The sequence below is a fragment of the Lontra canadensis genome, unplaced genomic scaffold, assembly GCF_010015895.1.
Source record: "Lontra canadensis isolate GAN:19392208 unplaced genomic scaffold, GSC_riverotter_1.0 scaffold98, whole genome shotgun sequence".
Classification (NCBI taxonomy): Eukaryota; Metazoa; Chordata; class Mammalia; order Carnivora; family Mustelidae; genus Lontra; species Lontra canadensis.
Genome location: NW_022631092.1, coordinates 6,030,194 through 6,053,251, shown reverse-complemented (window position 1 = coordinate 6,053,251; position 23,058 = coordinate 6,030,194). Strand labels below are relative to the sequence as shown.

Here is a 23,058-nt window from a genome sequence, read left to right as displayed (position 1 = left end):
GGCTTTAACCCACTGAGCCACCCAGGGGCCCCAGGTGAACTGTCTTTAAGTGTTGTTGCTAGCATATGTTAGTCTCACTCTCCTAACCTTCAAATAGTGGGCTATATTTTCAGGAGAGTCCCCCTAACTTTTCCCCACCAAGTGTTTGTGGAAGAAAGTCTGGAGCTGCTTCCAAGCATCCACCTGGGCCGTGGCATGAGTCCTGGGCTCCCCACCCCAGATGACAGGACCACCCACCAAGGTGTGTAGGGAAGCCCGGCACAGGGGGAAGTAGGGAGGCTCAATGTAGTGTCCTGTCTCAGGGTAACAGATGATCTCAGGCTTCTTCCTACCATGGGCCTGCAAGCGCTTGGAGGCCTCATTAGCATAGAATTCACTCTTCCAGTTGTGGTCATCCTGACCTACAAGGAACAGGAAGGCACTCTCAGCTCTCTCTACAGGAATGAAACTCTTCTGGTCAGCTCCTTCCAAAGGGCTGTTCAGGACATCCACAATGTCTGCCAAGCTGTCTTTGGTCAGCCTTACTCGATTTGGGTCTAAGCCCAGAGGGGGCAAGATCTCATCTTTGTAGTGTAAGGCTCCCCCGACATTGGCCACGGAGCCATTGACTAAGACGGTGGCGGTGATGCCCTTCAGGAACGAGGCCATGGAGAGGCAGAGGTCACCTCCTTTGGAACTGCCAAGCAGCCCGACTCCTGGACCCTTTACCTGAGAAAAGGACAGAGGAGGAAGGAGAATGAGGCCATGAACAGCGCAGTGTGACGAGCAGGGCCTGGAATTGCAACAAAGGGGCAACTGAGCCTGAATCTAGGCTCTACCATTTGCCACGTTTTGCAGTCTTGGGGTATTCACTTACTCTTCCTCTCTATCTTCCTTTCTGCAGTTTCTCTATCATCATTCTTGGTGACTTCAGTAACCACGTGAAGGATATACTCAGTACTCTGGCTTCTCGGCCTCATGCTCCCCTTCCGTCCTGCCACATTTCACTTGCGTTTGCTTTCCACTTCCCTCAAATCCATGGCACACCTCTCCCACAACCTAAAACTTCTTAACCTTTAACCCTGCTCACTTTCACTGTCGCCTCTTTACACCAAATGGAGAAAATAAAGCTCTCCAGTAGGAACTCTGCCTCTTTTCACCCTGTGGGATCTACTTAATTCCACAAGAGCTCAAGCTTTCTACCTTCCCTTGGGTTTCTGAAGCACCTCTGTGCTTATCAAAGGCCCCCCTGCTGCCTGCACTTGCAGTCTCCTCCACTCTCATTCTCCAGGACTTACTCCTGCAACTACATCATCTCCCTCCTCCTTCATCACTTTCTACTCTACTGGCCCATTCCCATGGGCATACTTAATGCTCTGTTTTCACAACAAACCCTTGACCTCACATCCATTCTGCCCTGGTGGGGATCAACTGTCTGAGTTGTTCTTTTTGTCTTCCCTTCCCTACCCCATCCTCTCAGGGTAGTTTGGGTCTGCACTATCCTGCAAGGACTGGTCTTGCCATAGTTACCGACATCTATTACAAATGGCCCTCTGATTCACCACTCAACAGCAATCTTTTTCTCCTTATGGCTTCTACAACAGTACCCTTGACTGGTTTCAACCATTTATTCCTCCTAGGGGAAAAGTACTAGGAAATTAAATGACATATTATTATCATCCCAACTTTTCAGAGGAGGAAAGAGGGCCCGCAAGGTCATGGGGTTAGCTGCCAATTAGTGAAATCAAAACTTAAATTTAGGGGCGCCTGGGTGGCTCAGTGGGTTAAGCCTCTGCCTTTGGCTCAGGTCATGATCCCAGGGTCCTGGGATCAAGCCCGGAATCAGGCTCTCTGCTCAGTGGGGAGCCTGCTTCCCTTCCTCTCTCTCTGCCTGCTTCTCTGCCTACTTGTGATCTCTGTCAAATAAATAAATAAAATCTTAAAAAAAAATATAGTTAACACTGTGGCCTCTCTGAGAGTAGGGTTGTTATGCACAAACATTTAACCTGGGGCCTTCTGGAGATAGTGATTCCAGTTCCCTTTCCCTCTACTTCCTGTATCAAAGCCAGAGTTCTCAAAGATGTTTGGGCTTATTGTGATCTTCTGTAAAATACTGGGATTTAAAATTCCAAACCAACTAAGAACATCTTTACTAGCAGGAAATACAACATAAAATTGCATAGAAATGGTCTACAAGAAGTGACTCTAAATGGTAGTGTGTATTGGAGCCTAGGAGCGGCTGTGGTGAATTTGTCGCATTCTGTGAAAATTAAGAGCAGTTATGAAGACACCGATACATAGATCATAACTCAGAGAAGTTCCAACCTGAGGGTGATCCAGCAGATAGTTGACAGCTTCTTCAAAGTACTCCAGGTGGAGGATCTCCAGGCCTTTGGGGAGGTCTTCATAGTTATGATAAGCCAGAGCCATCACAGCAAAACCCTTGCCAGCCAGCAGACTAGCTCGATGTTCCAGAAGGCCACTTCCAACTCCATAAATGTCCACAATCCCAGGAAAGGGTCCTGGTTCTTTGGAAGAAACAAAACACAAAACTGAACTATTTCCGAAACTCTCTGCAGTGGTGTCAAAAGCCCTGTGTTTCCTACTTGGTGATGTCAAAGTTTTCTGTTGATGATCAGAAATGCTAGAAGCCCTCTAGTCTTCAAGGATCTAGACAGTGGCATAGGCTCAATCCATATTTCCCCTATACCCAGAGCCTCAAAGCACCACAGACTTTTTACAAATAGCGTGCCTTTCTTTTGTAATTAAAAATAATTTACAAGCAGACAATGAAGAGAGCAAAATCATTACCCCCCTGCCCCTCCCACCCAAAGCTAACAATGCCAAATGCTAAGGAGCAGATAGAACACTGCTGGTGGAAATGCAAAATGATACTGCCACTTTGGAAACAGCTGAGAAATGTTTTAGTTAACCACTTACTTACCATATGGTTTAGCAATCTCATTCCTAGGTATTCATCCAAGAGAAGTGAAAATTTGTGTTCACACAGAAACACTTATGTAAGAGTTTGTAGTGACTATTCATCATCTCCAAAGACTTGAAACCCAGCCTGGAAACCCGTCCTTCAACTGTTGAATGAATAAAACTGCTTTTGGGTTTTTGTTGTTGTTTTTAAGAGATTTTATTTATTTATTTAAGAGAGAGAGAGAGAGAGATTGAGAGTGTAGCAGAGACTCCCCTCTGCCTAGGGAGCCTGGGATCACCTCCTGAGCCAAAGGCAGCCATACTCTACCAACTGAGACACCCAGGTGCCCCCTTCACGTTAATTTTCTTAAACCTTAATATATTGTGAGAGTCAGAAGCAAAGTTGCTATACTGAGAAACCATTTAAAAAAAAAAAAAAAAAAGCGCCACCTGGCCAGCTCAGTTGGCAGAGCATGGGAAGCTTGATCTTTGGGTTGTGAATTTGAGCCCCACCTTGAGTATAGAGATTACTTTTTTTTTTTTTTTTAAGATTTTACTTATTTCACAGAGAGAGCACAAGTAAGCAGAGAAACAGTCAGAGGAAGAGGGAGAAGCGGACTCCGGGTGCCCCCAGTGTAGAGATTACTTAAAAATAAAATCTTTTTTAAAAACAATCATTAAAGATTTGGAACTAGAGCGCCTGGGTGGCTCAGTCGGTTAAGCGTCTGCCTTAGCCTCAGGTCCTGATCTCAGGGCCCTGAGATCGAGCCCCCCATCTGGCTCTGCTCAGCGGGGAGTTGGCTTCTCCCTCTCAATTCTCCCTCTGTGCTCTCTCAGAAAAATAAAATCTTTAAAAAAAACCAAACTTGGAACTACCTATAAATGTTTTCGTTTTCACTTACAACTGTCTTTCCCCTTTCCCTATGATGTCTTCTAACTGACCTCTCAATTTTGGAGAGGCAGACCCACCCCCCGCACCAGGGCCGTCTTGGAGGCCCCCAGAAACCTCTGCAATGTTGGGAGCTACCTCCTCACTGTCGGTAGAAGTGCAGGAGACAAGAGAAAGGTAGTGGACTGCCTGGGACCCCGGACGCTCACCTGGGGGCAGGAAGAGCGTGGCGCGCACCCGGCCCGCGCGCACCGGCTCCCGCCGCACGCCCGGCCGCAGGAAGTCGCGCTCGTGCACCGTCCGGCCCAGGACACGACCCGCGTCGGGCTCGTGGCCGTCGAGCACCTCCAGCTCCACGGCGAAGGGCGTCTGCACATCCCGCTTCACGAGCCGCACCAGGGGCTTCTCGGGCTCCAGGGCCCAGAGCAGCCCCATGGGCTCGAGCCCCACGAAGCTGCCGCCCAGCGCGGGCGCGCGCGCCAGGTCCAGGAGGCCACCGGCGTCGGCTTCGTACCGCGCGTGGGCCCGGAAGAGCGCGCCCTTCTCGTCGCGCAGGGACGCGCGCAGCGTGACGGGCTGTCGCGGGGCCAGGCCGCGCACGGCGATGCGCACGGGCTCGTCCCAGCCGCAGCGGCCCGCGGGCTCCAGGGTCCAGGTCGCAGTCTTCCGGGCAAGGGCCCCAGAGACGCGGCCACCATGCCACAGCTGTGGAGACCGTGGCAGGAGGCCCCGTCGGCCGAGTCCGGAAGCTCGCAGGATAGCGCCCGAGGAGGCTACCATCTTGCCTTTGGATTTTGGTTCTCATGTGGTTTAAACAGAGCAGTGAAGAAAGTTAGAAACTGCTCCAAGAGCCTCTAGCGGCGGGCTGCGTCATCTGCACGTTAAGCGCCCCGTGGGGCCGAGTAGCCGGCCAAATTGAGCTTGGAGGGCCAGACTCCTGTCCCGCCAGGTCAGTGACTTACCTGTAAAAGCAAGAGCGAAAATGACACGCATGAACTTGCTTTACGTACTGAAAAACCTGCACTATTGGAGAAGGCTTTCCTAGTTCTGCTTCTGGGAAGCTCATTGGCCCGTGCAGTGTTTCCCCATCAAGAGCTGGCTCTGAAGGGTTCTGGCAGCTGGGAAAGTCTCCAGTCGCCAGTTTTTGTTTTTAATTAATTTTGAGTGGGTTTTTGTTATTTTTCCACTGTTTTTTTTTAAATAATTTTATTTATTTGAGATAGAGCATGAGAACGAGTGGTTGTGGGGGGAGGGGAGAGAGAGAGGGAGAAGCAGGCTGTGCGCTGAGCAGGGAGCCCCATGGGCGGCTGGCACCCTGGGATCAGGATCTGAGACCAAGTCAGGAGCTTCACTCACTGAGCCTACCAGGCGCCCGTCCAGTTGCCAAATTCTTAACAGCTTAGAGGACTGGAATTTTTGGAAAAACTGGAAGAGCACTGGAATTTTTTTTATCAGTTTGCTGAGTAATTTCCTCATTAATTATCATGAGTTTTCGTTAAAAGTGTGCATAATGTGAAGTGTGTAAACCTGGCGATTCACAGACCTGTACCCCTGGGGAAAAATATATGTTTATTAAAAAAAAAAAAAGTGTGCATAATGGTGTTTTGCTTGTGTATTACCTGTGTATAGGCTTATCTTCCACTCCATCCCCACATTTAAGAGGCCTGGAGTTTTACTACATGTGTGACCAGTGCTTTTTTCCTTATATGTATAAAAGTAGACAAATGAGATCATAGCTACTGTACTTAGGCAAATGTTATCTCCCTCTCATCTGGGACGGCTCACCTTTCCCCCACTTTTTCATAAGCTGTGGATGGGTTCCACCTAGTGGTGGATTTTTCACCAAACTTAACTTCCTGCCCTTTTTAAGACCGTATTGGATCTTACGTTCATGATTTTTTTCATATTTATTTGAGAAATCTGCAAAATGTGTAAGCTCCACTCAAGCCCACAAGAGCTGTTTGCCACTGGTCCCATAAGACCACCCCCTTCAAGGACCTTCCCAACCAAGCCTTTTTACCTAGTTTCAAATGTTCTCAGCTCCTGCTGGTTATTAATCATGCGATTCTCTGAAGCTCTAATTAGCGTTGCACTGGTTCTTTGGGATATTTCAGTGTATTTTGTGCACAGAAACTAAAGAAAGTAAATAATAATAGTTCCTAATCCTCTCAAGAGCTTTATGAGAAAATTAAGGCCTCGAGGGAGAGGTGAAGTGATTTGCTGAAGATCAAACCACTAGAAATACTGGGATTTATTTATTTTTAAAGATCTTCTTAATATTTATTTGTCCAAGAGAGATCATACAGTAGGGGGAGTGGCAGAGGGAGAAGCAGGCTCCCCACTGACTTGATCCCAGGACCCTGGGATCACAACCTGAACCGAAGGCAGATACTTAACTAAGTTACCCAGGTGTCCTAAAATACTAGGATTTATATCCTTTTTTTTTTTTTTAAAGATTTTATTTATTTATTTGACAGACAGAGATCACAAGTAGGCAGAGAGGCAGGCAGAGAGAGAGAGAGAGAGAGAGAGGAGGAAGCAGGCTCCCTGCTGAGCAGAGATCCCGATGTGGGGCTCGATCCCAGGACCCTGGGATCATGACCTGAGCCGAAGGCAGAGGCTTTAACCCACTGAGCCACCCAGGGGCCCCCTGGGGCCCTCTGGGATTTATATCTTTGCAGTCAGATTCCAGTCTGTGCTCTGAACCGTTATGCAGCTGTTCTCACATGATATGTCCTATGGTAAAGATTTGTAAAGCAGATACTCATACACTGTTGATGGATTTATGACCTTTTCAGAGCAAACTGGTTGAAAATGTTTAAAAGGTGCATTCTCTTTGACCTTAGGGATTTCTCCTAAGTACTCACGAATGTATGTATATATTGGCCATAAGGATGCTTAGCGTATTGTTTTAATAGAGGAAAAGTTAGAAACCAACCAGCAATATAAATTTGGTCTAATCAGTTTAATTGTGATGCAGTCATATAACAGAAGACATGTAGCCATTAGAGATGTTATAGCAGAATATGATGGGGTAATTTTCATGACACTGAAAGCAGGTAGAGATCCATATAACCTTTAAAAATGTGTGTCAATACATTAAAAAAAAAGTAGACTAGTCAGCAGTTATCCACACTGTTGTTTCTTAGGAATTGGAGTATTTTGGGTAGTTTTAATTTTCTTCTTTACCCAGAATTTTTATCAGGAATAACATGGCTGTGGCGCCTGGGTGGCTCTGTCGGTTGAGCCTCTGACTCTTGATCTCAGCTCAGGTCTTAATCTTAGGGTCACCTTGTACTCCACACTGGGCATGGAGCCTACTAAAAAAATAATAATAGAGAGGAAAGAAAAAGAAATCACATGACTTTCATAATTAAGTGGGGTTTTTAAAAATGGTGGTATTATACAAACATAAAACTTACCATTTTAACCAGATAGCTAAGTACACTTACAGTATTGTGCAACTGTCACCACTATCCATTTCCAGAACTCTTTCATCGCCCAAGCTGAAAACCCCTGCAGCCCCTGGAAACCACTATTCTACTTTCCATCTTTTTTTTTTTTTTTTTTTAAGATTTTACTTATTTGACAGAAGGAGAGATCACAAGTAGACAGAGAGGCAGGCAGAGGGAGAGGGGGAAGGAGGCTCCCCGCTGAGCAGAGAGCCTGATGCGGGGCTCGATCCCAGGACCCTGGGGTCATGACCTGAGCCAAAGGCAGAGGCTTTAACCCACCGAGCCACCCAGGTGCCCCTCTACTTTCCGTCTTGAGGAATTTGACTATTTGAGGTACCTCATATAAGTGGAATCATACAGTATTTGTCCTTTTGTGTCTGACTTATTTCAGTTAGCGCCTTCCATATCCATCCATATATGTAGCATGTATCAGAATTTCCCTCCTTTTTAAGGCTCAGTAGTCTACTGTGTGTATGCAGTACATTTTATTTGTCTGTTCATCTACTGATGGATTTGGGTTTTTTCCACGTTGACCATTGTGAATGCACTGCTATTAACATGGGTCTATAAATACCTGTTTAAGAACCCCTGCTTTTAATTCTTTCAGGGATATACTTATGAGTAGTAGAATTGCTAGCTCATACAGTAATTCCGTTGAATTTTTAAGTCTCTCAGTCTTTTCGTCTCAGAAACCATGCTTTTTTGCCCTTTTGTAAGTGTCCTAGGTTCTTTTTTTTTTTTTAAGATTTTATTTTATTTATTTATTTGATATATCACAAGTAGGCAGAGAGGCAGGCAGAGAGAGAAGGAGGAAGCAGGCTCCCTGCCAAGCAGAGCGCCCAATGTGGGGCTCGATCCCAGGACCCTGAGACAATGTCCTGAGCTGAAGGCAGAGGATTTTAAGACACTGAGCCACCCAGGAGCCCCTCTTTTTTTTTTTTTTTTTTTAAGATTTTATTTAAGGGTCCCAGGGTCTGAGCATAGCTTGAGCCCAGGCACTAAAGTTGAGTGCTTAAGTTGGTAAGCAAGAATTCGTGACCGCCTGAACAGCTCCAGGTCAACAAGACAGACAGAGCCTCATGCTCAGAAATCTTTCCTGCTGTCAGGACAAATTCTTTTCATAAGGGAAATTCAGAAGACCAGAATTCTGGAGACCTGGGATTATACTAGTAGAAATATGGAATTTGAAGAGTCCTCTTGTAAAAAGTGTCACCAGCTGATTATCTAGCCAGGATTTGGGGAGCAGGAGAGATGGAATTGAACTGTATGATCGCAGGAGATTAAGTGGAGGTGGAGATGAAAGGGGAATGGAAACGACCCCAAAGACAGACCCATTCTACTTTACTATTTGTTCTATCAGCCTACTAATCTGAAGCATGCCAGAGCTGGGTGAACGCTTGAGCGGGAAAAAATATTGAGCTGCACAAACTTAGAGGTTTATTTTCAAAGGATGACCAAGCAGTCTGTTGTACCATCAATCAAGAAATACAATGCAGCTTCCCAAAGTTGTTTAGAAAAGTAAATAAAATAAATAGCCGAGGATACCACTGGTTGAACCTGCAAATCCTGTCAGTAGACCCATGGAATTCTAAAGAGATGGTTGCCTGGCAACCAGTATAAACCGCTTTGGAACCTAAGAAACCAAGAAAGTTTTAAGATGCAGAACCTTGCTTCCCCTTGAAGACTGGGCTGAGGGAGGCCATCTTGAAGGTAACTTGAAAACACTGCTACTTTACCAGTATCTGAAAGGAGCTTTTAGCATCAGCTGAATGATGAGAGGCAGTCTGAAGTTGTAGAAAACACTTTGGATTAGGTGTCGAAAGGGTCAGGATTACTTCAGGGATTAACCAGTACTGTGATCTTCATTGTGTCTCTTCCCTCTGACCTCAATTTGAAATCTGTAAGATAAAAGGGTTAGAACAGAATAATGTTTATGGCAGAGTTTCTGTAGTAATCTCAGGAGACCGTAGTAGATCTGTGTGAGTGCATGGCAAGGAACAGGAATTAGAAAGTAGAGGGGGAAGGGGCACCTGGGTGGCTCAGTAGGTGAAGCCTCTGCTGTCCACTCAGGTCATGATCTCCGGGTCATGGGATCAAGTCCCGAGTCGGGCTCTCTGCTTGATGGGGAGCCTGCTTCTCTCTCTCCACCTGCTTGTGATCTCTTTCTCTGTTTCAAATAAATAAATAAAATCTTAAAAAAAAAAAAAAGAAAGTAGAGGGGGGAAATGAAGGAACTTTCTGATGAGAAAGGCAGCAGGGGGAGGGGTCTGAAACAAGCCAGGTTAAGAGGCTGTATTCTCTGATCCTGCTCTCCCCTCACCACCAAGCTTCCTTCATAACCCCCACTGATACCTGCTGGGGCTGTAGCTTCTCCAAATTTAATGTGTATAAACACCTGTGAGAGCTGATTGAAATGCAGATTTCTAGACTTCACTTGCACCATACTGAATCAATATTCTGGGATGTAGGACACAGGATTCTGCCTTTTAACAAGCTCTTCAAATGATCCTGATATAGAAGATCCTTAACCATTAATACAGTCCTGGAAGCTGACTCTCCCCTCTTGGGCCTACCTTAAAACCAGACTCTGTGGGTGGAGGTGAGAGTCTATTACCTTTTTTTTTTTTCTTTTTAAGATTTTTTATTTATTTATTTGACAGACAGAGATCACAAGTAGGCAGAGAGGCAGGCAGAGAGAGGAGGAAGCAGGTTTCCTGCTGAGCAGAGAGCCCCATGCGGGGCTTGATCCCAGGACCCTGGAACCATGACCTGAGCTGAAGGCAGAGGCTTAACCCACTGAGCCACCCAGGTGCCCCCAAATTATTTATTTTTAAGTAGGCTCTATGCCCAGCACAGAGCCCAACACAGGGCTTGAATTCACAACCCTGAGATTAAGACCTGAGCTGAGATCGAGTTGGACACTTAAGCAACTGAGCCATCCAGGCACCCCCTGCTTTTGGTTCTTAAGGAACCATTTGTTGGGAGGAGGACCTTGCCTCAATGTTGGTCTAGGTAACATTTAAATTTGGATAATATGGAGCCTCCAAACTCCATACAGAGGGTTTTTTCTTCCCTCTCTATCTACCTTCTCTTTTAATTGCCAAGGGCCCCAGTATTCCTGACCGGTTCCCTAAGTGTCCAGTGTACCATCTAACTGTGGGACCCCAGAAACTTACCTTGAGGGGCATAGTCCATGCTCTAAACCAGTGATGATTCTTCACAGTTATGTAATACTATGTAGCTTGCAAAAAAAAAAAAAATTCATACGTGTTCCCTAATTTTGAGCTTCATATCAACACTAAATTAGAACAGATACCAAACTCTATTTTCAGACTGGCACACTGAGGCAAATCAGGTGGCGTGGGAAGTACAGAACCTGGCCTTACACTTGTCTTCTGACCCTAAGTCCATCTAGGACAAGCCTCTTTTGACCAAAGCCTTCGACATTTTGTCCTGTCCTCATTCCTTTTTTTCTTTTTTAAAATATTTTATTTCCTTGAAATCTTGCCATTTGCGACAACGTGGATAGAACTAGAGGGTATCATGCTTAGTGAAATAAGTCAATCAGAGAAAGACAACTATCATATGATTTCCCTGATATGAGGAAGTGGAGATGCAACATGGTGGGTTTGAGGGGTAGGAAAAGAATAAATGAAACAAGATGGGATCGGGAGGGAGACAAACCATAAGTGACTCTTAATCTCACAAAACAAACTGAGGATTGCTGGTGGGAGGTGGGGAGGGAGAGGGGTGAGGTTTTGGACGTTGGGGAGGGTATGTGCTATGGTGAGTGCTGTGAAGTGTGTAAACCTGGTGATTCACAGACCTTTACCCCTGGGGTTAAAAATACATTATATGTTTATAAAAATAAAAAAATTAAAAAGAAAAAGATTTTATTTCTTTATTTGACAGAGAGATACACAGCGAGAGAAGGAACACAAGGAGGGGGGGTAGGAGAGGGAGAATCAGGCTTCCTGCTGAGAGGGAGCCTGATATGGGGCATGATGTGGGGCTCAATCCCAGGACCTTGGGATCATGACCTCAGCCAAAGGCAGATGCTTAATGACTGAGCCACCCAGGCACCTGCCCTCATTCCTTTTCAGAAACACACAAGGAGTTTCCCTCTTTTCAATAACCCATCATAATGGCTTGACAATTTATAATAACTGATAATGTTAATACGGTATTCTTTCTGGGATGCTGGCATTGTAACCAAAGATTCTATATACCACCTGCTAAAGGGTATATATATCTGGGGACACCCAAAATCATTCTGTATAGTCACCTTGGGGTGAAACCAGTCCTCATCCGTTTTCAAGTGTTTAGGAGAAAAATGCCCCCTGCCTTAGAAGCAAGAATTGACACACTGATATGTTAAGAATGATAAAATGTGGGGCACCGGGGTGGCTCGGTCAGTTAAGCATCTGCTGTCAGCTCAGGTCAAGCTCTGCATTGGGCTCCTTGCTCCTTGCTCTGCCTGCCACGACCCCTGCTTATGCTCTCTCTCTCTCTCCGTCAAATAAATAAATAAAATTTTTAAAAAAATGATAAAATGTTATATCAGGCAAAACAGAAGGCATGAGAACATGAATGTTTTCATCTAATAATTCATCTTCAAACTGTGAAAGTAGGCACTGTTTCAGAAAATTGTCACTTGTGACCCCCTTCTACCCTTGCCTTAACTTTTTTGGTTTCACTTTTAAAATACTCTGTGCCCTTATGGCCATGTTACCTTTATAGTTGTGAAGAGATGGAATGACTAAATTAGTCTTCTGTGCAAAAATTCCTGATATCATAGTAATCACGTATGATTTAATTGAGTGAGGTTATCAATTCTGGACTAGGGATATCTAGATAAAAGCAGGCTCATAAGAAAAAGAAATATACCCACAGGTCAGGTTTAATAGAACAAAGTGGACCAAATCGAGTCCTAAGGAGAGAAGGTACTGGAAAGCCAGTATGTCAGAGAGGTTAAGTGCTCTGGAGGAGTAGTCTGGCAGCGAGGTTTAAAACCTGCCTCTGCTACTTACAGCCTGTGTGACCTGATGCAACAACCCCTTTACCCACTCGGAGCCTCCACTTCTTCCCATACACATGAAAAACCACAGTATCGTCCCTAGGTAAAGCCCTTGACAATGTGCCGGCAGACCTCGCTGCTGCTTCGCTTTGCTGCACTTCACAGATCCTCCGTTTTTGACAGACTGAAGGTCTATGGCAACCCTGTGTCCAGCAAGTCTGTTGGTGCCATTTTCCCAACAGCATTTGCTCACTTTGCGTCTCTGTGTCACATCTTGGTGATTCTTGCAATCTTTCAGACTTTCTCGTTATCACGGCATTTGTCATGGTGATCTCTGGTGACAACTCACTGAAAGCTCATGGTGAGCATTACTTAGCAATATTTTTTAATTAAGGTATGTGTGTTGGTTTTTAGACATACTGCTATCACACATTCCGTCAGCTACAGTGTGGTGTAAACCAAACTTTTACATGCACTAGGAAACCAAAAAATTCATCGGAGTCACTTTATTATGATATTCATTTTATTGCACTTGTCTGGAACCAAACCCACAATATCTCTGAGGTCTGTCTATCCTTCATAATTGTCAATTATCATTATTAGACCAAGGAGGGATTTCAGAAGGAATATTATTTTAAGATTTTTTTTTTTTTGATAGATCACAAGTAGGCAGAGAGAGGCAGGCAGGGTGCGGGGGAACAGGCTCCCCGCCAAGCAGAGAGCCCGATGTGGGGCTCGATCCCAGAACCCTGAGACCATGACCCAAGCTGAAGGCAGAGGCTTAACCCACTGAGCCACCCAGGCGCCCCAGGAAAATAGGAAATAGGTGCCCCTATGCTATAAGCTCTTTAAACACACAGAAAGTGACATTTGAGGAAAAATTAGATGCATGGATACTGCTGAAAAGCAGTAATCTAATCCCTCATAAGGAGAGGAGGGGCTGAACTTTGGGGACAAAGGGGAGAATTGGAAGCAAGGGGCTGATACAAGGAATATTTAGAATGTTGAACCATTTCTTACTTTTGTCCTTCTAACTCACGTGGCTTCTCCCCACTCCCCCAACCCCACACTCCTCCATCTGTCTTCCCATTTCTTTTCTGTACTGCTATGGGCTACTGATTTCTACTGACCTAGAGCTCTCACCCATTCCTCCCATCCCCTCAACAGGATCTGCTCATGCCTCCAAGCCTGCATCTGTACCAGGAAAGTGTGGAAGGAAGATTTTGCCGGGAAACAATGACCAGAACCCAACAGGGAAAGACCCTTCTTTCCCCCCATTTCCATCAGTCACTCCCCCCACGGCTGGGATGGGGCATGAATTTTCACCACTCAAAACCAGGACACAAGGAGTGTGCTTCCTTGTCTAGCGTGCCTCCAGTCTTCCACTTTAGCCCACAGAGGTGCACATACCTCAAGAACCAATATTTGAAAAAGGCCGCTACAAACCTTACCTTTTCTCAGGAGGTGGTATGGCAGCGAGGGCTCCCCAGCACCTCTTATAGCCAGTACAACTTCGACCATCTCTACAAGGCAGGCCACATCATCCAGCCTCCCCCAATCAGCAGGGACCGGTATGAGAAATCCACTGGCTTCAAGTCCTCACGTTCTTCAGGTCCCTCGGCAAGGGTCACCTCCCAGGCTGTGAAGACAGAAAGGTCTGCCAACCTTAAGAAGCAGCCGAAGGAATCCAAGCCAGCAAATGTGGGCTGGGAAAAATCTCGCCCTCTCATCCCTCATCCCTTCAGGGATCCAGATATGCCAGGCCCATCACTTTCTCTGGACATGAACCTGGAGGAGAGGGAACCCTGGCTGCCCCCTCCTGAGAAGGAGGCCAGAGGCTGGGAAGCCATCGTGCTGGAAAAGCTGAGCAAGCGCACTGCCCGATGGATCCAGAGCAGACGTCCCCTGAGGCCTGGGGCATCCCCCAGCAAGTGGCAGAGCTTTTTGCTCCAGCAATACGACTGGAGCCACATCCGGGATGAGCTTACTTCCTCCAGTGACCTGGAGCTACTGAAACAGCTAGAGGAAGAAGAAATAGCAGAATTTGAGGATGAAGGTGTTATCCTGCCCACCTCGGAGCCAGAGAAGCCAGAGCTGCTGCTTTCTGTTTATTATAGGTACACCGGCTGGGGCCTCAGGCACACATTTGAGAATCCTTGGGTTCTTCAAGGACTCCTGGGTTGGTTCACATTCCTTATTCCAGAACACGCTGTCCCACCAACCTCTTGTGCTCTCCACTGCCAACCTGTTCTCTGTGATCTCCTTAAAGTAAGGTTCTCAACCTAGCTACTGCTGACCTCCTGGGTTGGAGGATTCTTTATTTTGGGGGGCTGTCTTGTACCTTGTAGGATGTTTAGTAGTACCCTACTGGATGCCAGCAGCACTCCCCAGTTGTGACAACCAAGGATGACTCCACACATTGACACGTGTCCCCTGAAGGGACCAAAATCACTCCTAGTTGAGAACCACTGCCTTTAGAGGGACTGGTTCTTGGCCTTTCCTAGCAGACTGAGCTATTTTTCTATCTAGGTGCTCTCAGAAATGTATCCATATTAACAGTGAGAAAGCAGAGACCTCAAGGCTCTGAGGTTTGGTTTTGTGTCACTTTGAATAAGGAGCCAACGTGTCACTGACTCCAAAACTGACTGGCAGCTAGACAGAGAACTGAACAACCTGAGGGCTGATGACTGCGTGTTTCTCAGATTGCTTCCTTCTCACTTACAGCTCCAGGGAAGACCAGTGCTATTATAATACCTGATTTTCCCAAAAGTGAACTAAAAGTTAAGTGGGAATCCATTTATTTGTTCATTTATTGGACAAACATAAACTGCCTTCCTACTCCTTGCCAGGTGCTCTGCAAAGTGCTGGGAATACAATGTAAATGAGAGACATCGACCCTTTAAGGAACTTAACCATCTGTTCACTGGGGTGGACAGACATTAACCACATACACGATGAGATGAAGTAATGTAGGAACTTGTTCCCTTCCCCAAGTCTGTGCAACCTCTAAGGGCACCATGTTAAAAAAGGGACTGCTGGGACCCTGACCCCTCTACCGTGCTACTCACTGTCCACAGGAGTGGCTCCGCTAGAGGAGGAGGAAGGAGGCTGCAGACAGGCCCTTATGGCGGGCCTGAATATTCATTTGGCACTTTGGGAGCAAGGCTGCTAGTTAAACGTAGAAGTTTCCAGACGCTCATGTGTACATGAGGTGAGCTTAAAGAGGAGTGAGCTATGGGTCTGTTGGAAGGCAGCAGGTCCATCTCCTGTCTTTCCCTTTTCTCCCTGTCCCTCCTGCTAAGATTGCCCAATTACTTGCCACAAGTGCAGATAGCTGGAACTGTCCCTGGCACCAATGAGACTGCCGAGGATATCAAAAGAAAGAAGAACATCTCTCAGCCCCCAAAGGAGAGCCGCTTCCGGCAGGTGAATCCTCGAGCTGGGAAGTTTGCTTACTCCACAGACAACACCTTTGAACAGGAGATCTACTTTGGTAACAGAGCTGGGGTTCGGTGCTGGGGGCTGAGGTGGACATGGCGCAGGGAAGTAGAAGGCAGCGGGGGGAATGAAAGAGTCTCGGGTGTGGATAAGAGGCCCTAGAAGACCAACATCCCCTCGTGACTAGCACAGGAGAGTTGTCTTGGCAGGGGATAGGCAGTATCTGGTGGGGAAATCTGTCTGTCCCCCACCCCCACCCCTTTCTCTATCCCTTTATCTTACTAAGGAGGTTATTCCACAACCGTGTGGAACGTGGGGTTGTAAAGCAAACAAGATTTGGCTTGGAGAACAACTACTACTTCTCTGCTCTTCTCCTTCTCTCCCTTTGAGATAATCCACTGAGGTGCTATGTTAGAAGAAAATCACGGGCTTTGGAGTCCAGAGGATCCTGGCTTAGCCCCTTCCTACTAACTTTAGCAAATTATATAATCCCTCTGAGCCTCCTTTGTGAAACGATACTAATAAAAATGCTCTTAAAGCCTGGGTGGCTCAGTCAGTTAAGCATTTGCCTTCAGTTCATGTCATTATCTCAGGGTCCTGGGATTGAGCCCCACATCAGGCTCCCTGCTTGCAGGAACCCTTCTTCTCCCTCCCTCCCTCCTTCTTGCTCATGTTCTCTCTCTCTCCCTCTCTCAAATAAATAAAATCTTCAAAACAAACAAACAGACAAAAAAAAAGCCACTTCAAGTAAAGAATAGAAAGGAGAACATCTATAATGCTTCTTGCTCAATGCTCAATAAATGTCCACTACCTTCCCCTTCCATCTTGTTATCTTTTCGATGCCTGGCTTCCAAGATATGTGATCTAGGTCTGCATGTTCCAAGCTGTTTATTCTTCCTTGCCCCCATCTTGTTCAACTGTCAACTGAAAGTCTTCTTAAAGTATTTAACAGAATTATTCAGATGAAGTTATTTATGACTGATAAGAAATGAATTAAGATACTCCTTAATTGGGACTTAGCTTTTCATAGGGAACAATACCTGTAAGTTAAGACAGGTTCTGCCTTGGCTTCCAAGCCTCTGTGAGACCACCAGCTTCTATTTCCAAGCAACAGTCACCTTCAAAGGATGCCTCCACATCATGGGAATCATGAGTCTTTGGGGCTGAAGAGTAAGGCAGAAGGAAATTGGGTGTGATCCTGGTGACTGAAACCCCAGCAAGAGAGGAAGGAGGGTGGCACCAGGGACTCCTTATTTCTTTATCTGTTCACAGATCAAGTCCGGATCATCCACCAGATTGGTGGGAAGAGAGACCACATTTTCTTGGAAAACCTCAACTGCTACAAGAAGCAGCTGTCTAAAGTCTTCCCTGAAACCCCAGAAAGGTGGACTTCCCAGCCAGTTCCTGAACCACGTAAGCAGGAAGTGGGTAATGGGGTGATGATGAAAGTGCATTTTTTTTTTTTAAGATTTATTTTAGAGGGGCACCTGGGTGGCTCAGTGGGTTAAGCCTCTGCCTTCAGCTCAGGGTCCTGGGATCAAGCCCCGCGTTGGGCTCACTGCTCAGCAGGGCGCCTGCTTTCCTCCACCCCACCCGCCTACTTGTGATCTCTCTGTCAAATAAATAAAATCTTTAAAAAATATATTTATTTTAGAGAGAGAGAGAGCGCACGTGTGTGTGAGCATATGCACAGTCCAGGGGAAGGGGCAGAGGGAGAGGGAGAGGATCTCAAGCAGACTCCCTGCTGAGCGCTGAGCCCAAAGTGGGGCTCAATCTCACGACCTAAGATCATGATCTGAGTGGAAATCAGCAGTCCCCACACTTACTGACTGAGCTGCCCAGGTGCCCTGAAAATGGGGCTATTTCTTTAAGGACCCTGTTTTATAGGCTGGGTATTACCATATGTAGGGGAGTCCCTTCCTACTAACTAAAAATCATCTCATAAAATTATAAAACACTAATTGTAAGTAGGAAGAGCCTTTGTGGAACATCCATTCAGTTATATCAGATCAAACTTAGGTGTAACCAAGAGCTTTAGGGCTTATAATTACCAATGAGCCAGGTCCCATCTTCTTCCCATGCTTCCAGGGAAAGTACATCAAACCTTCGATCCAGCATTCTGCCTTGTCCCTTTGGGCTCGTTCTACCTTCACATTCCTTTCTCAGGCCCATACCTGCCTCTGTTCTAGATTTCTGTTTCATAAGTATATCATTCTTAGTTCCATAAGAGAGAGAGATGGACGGAAGGCAGATGGCCAAGAAATGAGCTTATGAAACAAAAAGTGCCCCTCCTCCTTCCTATGCTTCCACGTCCCATGACTTTTTTTTGCAGTGTCATTGCTCTGGTGGGCCCCTTTGTGTACAGAAACTAATGGTACTAGTAGAAAGCGCCCCAGCAAAGCCTGAGATTGAGTCTAGGCAAGTTCACCTTCTAGGGCTTCCCCTGCTTCATTAGAGCTGAGATGCTAATCATTCCTCCAGTAAGGCACTTTGGAAATACTTACTGATTCTCTGATATTTATTGACACTTAGGTGACTTTGTGAATGAATTTTATAAGCCATTAAGTGCTCAAACTCAAGGAATTATTACTAGTATACTATGTTCCCCCCATGGCAACTGTATTGTGTACGCCCTCCCCTCTGAGAATAGCAAATCCACAAAGACAGAAAGTTGACCAGCAGTTTTTTAGGGAAAGTGAGGAATCGGCACAGGATTTCTTCTTGGGGTGACAAAAATATCCTAAAATTAGGGGTGCCTGGGTGGCTCAGTCATTAAGCATCTGCCTTAGGCTCCTTGGGTCATGATCCCAGGGTCCTGGGATTGAGCCCCCGAGGCCGAGGCCGGCTTCCTGCTCATCAGGGAGCCTGCTTCTCCCCCTGCCTGCTGCTATCCTGGTCATCCTTGCTCTCTCTCCATCTCTCTGTCAAATAAACAAATAAAACCTTTTAAAAAAATCCTAAAATTAGACACTGTGATAGTGGTACAACTCTGTAAATATACTAAAACCACTGAATTGTATCATTTTAAAAGGATGAATTTTATAGTATGTGAATTCTACCTCACAGCTATTATAAAAAACAAATCCCCCTGCTGAATTCAGATGCCTCACCACCTGTCTCACTGGCTTCACAACTTTTCCCCTACTGTGCTAGATGTCTGCCCTCGTTTCCCCAGAACATAGAACATTTGATGAACAGAAGCTGTAGAATCTTTCTCAAACTTCCTTTTTTAAATAGTATTTGAAATTGGGGACCCTGGCTGGCTCAGTTGGTGGGAGTATGCAACTCTTAATCTCAGGGTTGGGAGTTCACACCCCACGTTGGATGTGGAGCCTACTTAAAAAAAATAATAAATAGGGGCACCTGGGTGGCTCGGTCAGTTCAGTGTCTGACTTCAGCTCAGGTCTGATCTCGGGGTTCCGGGATAGAGCCCCCTGTCGGGCTCCCTGCTCAGTGGGGAGTCTGCTTCTCCCTCCCTCCTCCCTCCCTCTGTTCCTCCCCACTGCTCATGCTCTCTGTCTCTCTCAAATACTCTTTAAAAAAATAAGTATTTGAAATTGATCTGGGAGAAGTAAAGTCAGAACAGTAACCTAGACACACCTTCTTATAATTCTCATCTAGAAAATACTAGGTATTTCCTTCCTAAAGAAGGAAAAATTTGGGGGGCACCTGGGTAGCTCAGTGGGTTAAAGTCTCTGCCTTCAGCTCAGGTCATGATCTCAGGGTCCTGGGATAGAGCCCCGCATCGGGCTCTCTGATCAGTAGGGAGCCTGCTTCCCCTTCTCCCTCTCTGCCTGCCTGTCTGCCTACTTGTGATCTCTGTCTGTCAAATAAATAAAATCTTTAAAAAAAAAAAAAAAGAAGGAAAAATTTTGAAGTTAGGAGATGTGGGTAGTTTTTTTTACTCTCCATGTTGATTGAATTAAAAACTTAGATGATGATTTCTTTAAAATGATCAAAATTCTCAAGATACAAAGTGTACTTCTTGCTATATAACCTTAATTTCCCCCAAGTTGTGATATAAAACTCTCTAGTATACCCAGATCATTCCAGTTCTTCTATAGTGAGCACAGGTCTTATGGTCCAAAGTGAAAGGCACCATTTGTTTCTGCCAGCAAAGGATACTGTGCCTATTATCCCATAGGAAGCCCAAGGGCTGTCTGTGTGCCCCCTTCAGAGGACTTTTGATGTGGAATGTGGTTAGGGGATGTGTTTATACTTGTCTCCAACTCAAAGGACCAGAAGTAAAATTAACGTTGACAGGTATGCATGTTTATTCCCACACAGGTTAAATACCGGAGACTCAAGGCTTTCTTACCACATCCTTTTTAACTCCCTGAGCAGGGGGATGTAGGAGAAAAGGGACTAGACTAATCCAGCTACTTCTCACTTCTGTGGGAGGGATTTCAAGCAGGCTGAGAGGAGAGAAATGGGGGAGTATCATAGTATCGACTCACTGGGAGCTCACCTGTCCAGAGGTGGTTCTGCCTCCCCAGCTCATACCTCCTGCCGCAAAGGAAGCCAGCCCTCAACAGGGTGACGGGGCTTCCCCAGCATGACTGAGCTGGGGGAGGACCATTCGGAGGGTATGCTCTGTGTGGCATCTGAGCTAAACTGCCCTGGAGTCTCACAAGACTCTTTTTACATTAGGAGAAAGAAATGGTTTTGCCTTGCTTGCTCAAAGGAAAGAGTGGATTTAGAACAAACCTAAACATGTTAGAATGAAATCACGGAAGGGACACAAACCTCAGCAGTGACAGATCAGAGCATGAGACAGACAGATAAGCAACACCACAGATCATGAACTTGGTAATCTGGAAATGTTTTTATATTTTTTGCCTTCCCCACACAACTGCTCTGAGGAAGAGTCCTTCTGAATCTGACACCAGGGAGATCACAAAGTCTAGAAAACATAGCTGTAATTGGTTTTTATATAACAACTATATTTTTATAATACATTCTTCTGTCCTCAAATTTTCAGCTGTTGTCATAATGAGGAAAAACTCAGAGATGCTAAAATCTCTCAAACTTAGCAGTTTGTAGCAGCATTCCTCCTCCCAAATTAAAAACATTAAAAAGAAACATAAAAAAGTCAGCACCCGGGGGCGCCTGGGTGGCTCAGTGGGTTAAAGCCTCTGCCTTCAACTCAGGTCATGATCCCAGGGTCCTGGGATCAAGCCCCACATCAGGCTCTCTGCTCAGCAGGGAGCCTGCTTCTTCCTCTCTCTCTGCCTGCCTCTCTGCCTACTTGTGATCTCTGTCTGTCAAATAAATAAAATCTTTAAAAAAAAAAAAAAAGTCAGCACCTGGCCAGCTCAGTCAGAACACGGGACTCTTGATCTTGCTGTCCTGAGTTCGAGCCCTGTGTTACCTGTAGAGATTACTTACAAATAAATAAAGTTAAAAAAAAAAAAAAGATTTGAGAGAGACAGCGTGCGTGCAAGAGCAGAGGGAGGGGCAAAGGGAGAGGCAGAGGGAGAGAGAATCCTCAAGTGACTCCCTGCTGAGCGTGCACCTGGCATGGGGCTTCACCCCAGGACCCTGAGATCATGACCTGAGCCAAAATCAAGAGTCATCCGCTTAATTGAGCCATCCAGGCACTACAATAAATACATAAACTTAAAAAAAAGACAAAACCCTAATAAACTAGGAATGGACAATTACACTCTAAATTGCAATATAGCAGATAACTGAATTTTAAGCAAAACCTTATTATATATAAACAAATTTTGTTCTTAAAGATTAAGTGCATAAAAAGGTCTATATCTAAATCCACCCCCCAACATGCCTTTATCACGTCTGTCATCAGGACTTTTCCTAACTCCCTATGGGACTTGTACTTAGCTCCTGGCATAATCATGGGCAAGTTTGTTCTCAAGAGTTTGTTCGGCCTTGGTGTTGGTCAGGAGTAGGATGTCATTCTAGTTTGGAACACAGGGCCTCGGGCAGTGGGGCAAGACGACCTCACACTGCCATATTGCACAGTCTGCAGGCCTGTGAAAGGAGCCCTGCGCTGGACAGCTTTGCCCACTCCAGTCAAAGATCCACTGCTCCAGATGGGCAAGGAGCATGTTCCCATTATGACCAGGAAACTGAGGAAGCAGAAAGAATCACTCAAGGAGGATGTGACTTGGGAACTGGCGGTCCTGCGGAGGATGCTGCAGGAATGGAAGACTGCCTGGGCTCTGAGTAAGTGAAGGGGCAGCGGTGGGTCTGGAGATACCAGTAAACGTTTGAGGGAGGAGGGTCTCACCTTGGCCTCATGTTTTTCAGTCTATGAAATTCATCCCTCTCTTGTGAAAACATACAAATCCAGTTCACTCATCAAGGTGTCACTAGAGAAGAGCCTTTCACACAATGATAGTTGACCTATCTCTGGAGGCTTTCTGCATGGGCGGGTTGTACCTCAGTAATCTGTGTACACTCGCTATACTGAGGATTCTTCAGAGACAGGGACTCTGTCTTACAGCCTCTGAAACTTAATGCTCAGTAAATGACGCATGAAGGGAAGGATGAAATATGCTGTCCAAGCAATGGAAGTGTAGTGATCCAGAGAAACTAGTTGGCTGTGGTAGAAACAACACTTCTCCAAAATTCACATGTGGAGGTGGGATTCTCAAATATCCACTCTGCCTTTGGCAATGTGGGAGTAGAAGGTGGAGTGCCTGGGAGTAAGGGCCTGGCAAGGACTGGTTAAAGCTCTAAGGTCTGAGGACTTAGGACTGCTGGCTTGCAGAACTTGAGACTAGTTTAATTAGTGCAGGAGAGAGGCGATCCATCACACGTACTGGATCACGCAAACATAAAAGGGCTGATAGATTTTCTGAGTAAAACTACCTGTAGGAATTCTGAAATGAAAGCTTATACCTACAGAGAGAGAAGTTAGTAATAAAATGAGGAAGATCTTGAAAGCCAGATGGAAGAGACCTCAGAGGCAATCTAACAATAACCACAATCATAACAGTTAAGTCCTTAGTATCTTGCCTGGCATTTTGTTAAATATTTTGTCCAGTTAACTCATTTAATACTCAAAGTAACTCAATGTGGTAGGTTCTACTACCATTCCCGTTTTATAAGTGAGCAATATTAACCTCAGAGAGGTTAAGTAACTTATCCAAGGTCACACAGCTAATAATTGTGATTCCAAATCAGGTGGGTTTGATAATAAAAGTACCCTTAATCACTGTGTTATCACCCTTTTATTTTCCAGATGGTAACAATGAAGAGTTATTTAAGCAAAAAGAGACAGAATATAAGATGGGATGGGGCGGGGGAGCGCGTAGCAGCGTTTGCGAACTGCCTAACAGGGTACATGGATTGTCAGAGAAATAACTTCCCCATATCCCTGGGGCCCT

General features: G+C 45.7%; 2 protein-coding genes across 3 annotated transcripts in view; one reads left to right on the top strand and one right to left on the bottom strand.

Annotated features, from left to right (window-relative positions):
* Positions 1 to 28: 28 nt before the first annotated feature.
* On the bottom strand, positions 29 to 4,599 carry LOC116855108 (acyl-coenzyme A thioesterase 1-like). Its single transcript, XM_032837535.1, has 3 exons — positions 4,003 to 4,599; positions 2,305 to 2,507; positions 29 to 708 (listed from the first exon to the last, which is right to left on the bottom strand). Exons 1-3 carry the CDS (start codon positions 4,571 to 4,573, stop codon positions 124 to 126), a joined length of 1,359 nt encoding a protein of 452 aa, XP_032693426.1. The 5' UTR covers positions 4,574 to 4,599; the 3' UTR covers positions 29 to 123.
* A 106-nt stretch (positions 4,600 to 4,705) lies between these two features.
* HEATR4 (HEAT repeat containing 4) overlaps positions 4,706 to 23,058 on the top strand; it is a 44,863-nt gene continuing 26,510 nt past the window's right edge. The window contains exons 1-5 of one of the 2 annotated variants that reach the window (XM_032837533.1): positions 4,706 to 4,742; positions 13,433 to 14,382; positions 15,568 to 15,758; positions 16,976 to 17,116; positions 21,689 to 21,892. In XM_032837533.1, the coding sequence (XP_032693424.1) occupies positions 13,442 to 14,382; positions 15,568 to 15,758; positions 16,976 to 17,116; positions 21,689 to 21,892 (1,477 nt within the window). In that variant the 5' untranslated portion in view covers positions 4,706 to 4,742; positions 13,433 to 13,441. The remainder of the gene's footprint in view (positions 4,743 to 13,432; positions 14,383 to 15,567; positions 15,759 to 16,975; positions 17,117 to 21,688; positions 21,893 to 23,058) is intronic. The other variant, XM_032837532.1, reaches the window with a different exon arrangement.

Bases quoted from the DNA above. Each gene is read 5' to 3' on its own strand.
- LOC116855108 (XM_032837535.1), bottom strand. From the start codon at position 4,573: ATGGTAGCCTCCTCGGGCGCTATCCTGCGAGCTTCCGGACTCGGCCGA. The intron at 2,508-4,002 runs GTGAGCGTCCGG...TTTCTTCCAAAG, and splicing joins CACGCTCTTCCTGCCCCCAG to AACCAGGACCCTTTCCTGGG. The intron at 709-2,304 runs GTTGGAACTTCT...TCCTTTTCTCAG, and splicing joins ATCTGCTGGATCACCCTCAG to GTAAAGGGTCCAGGAGTCGG.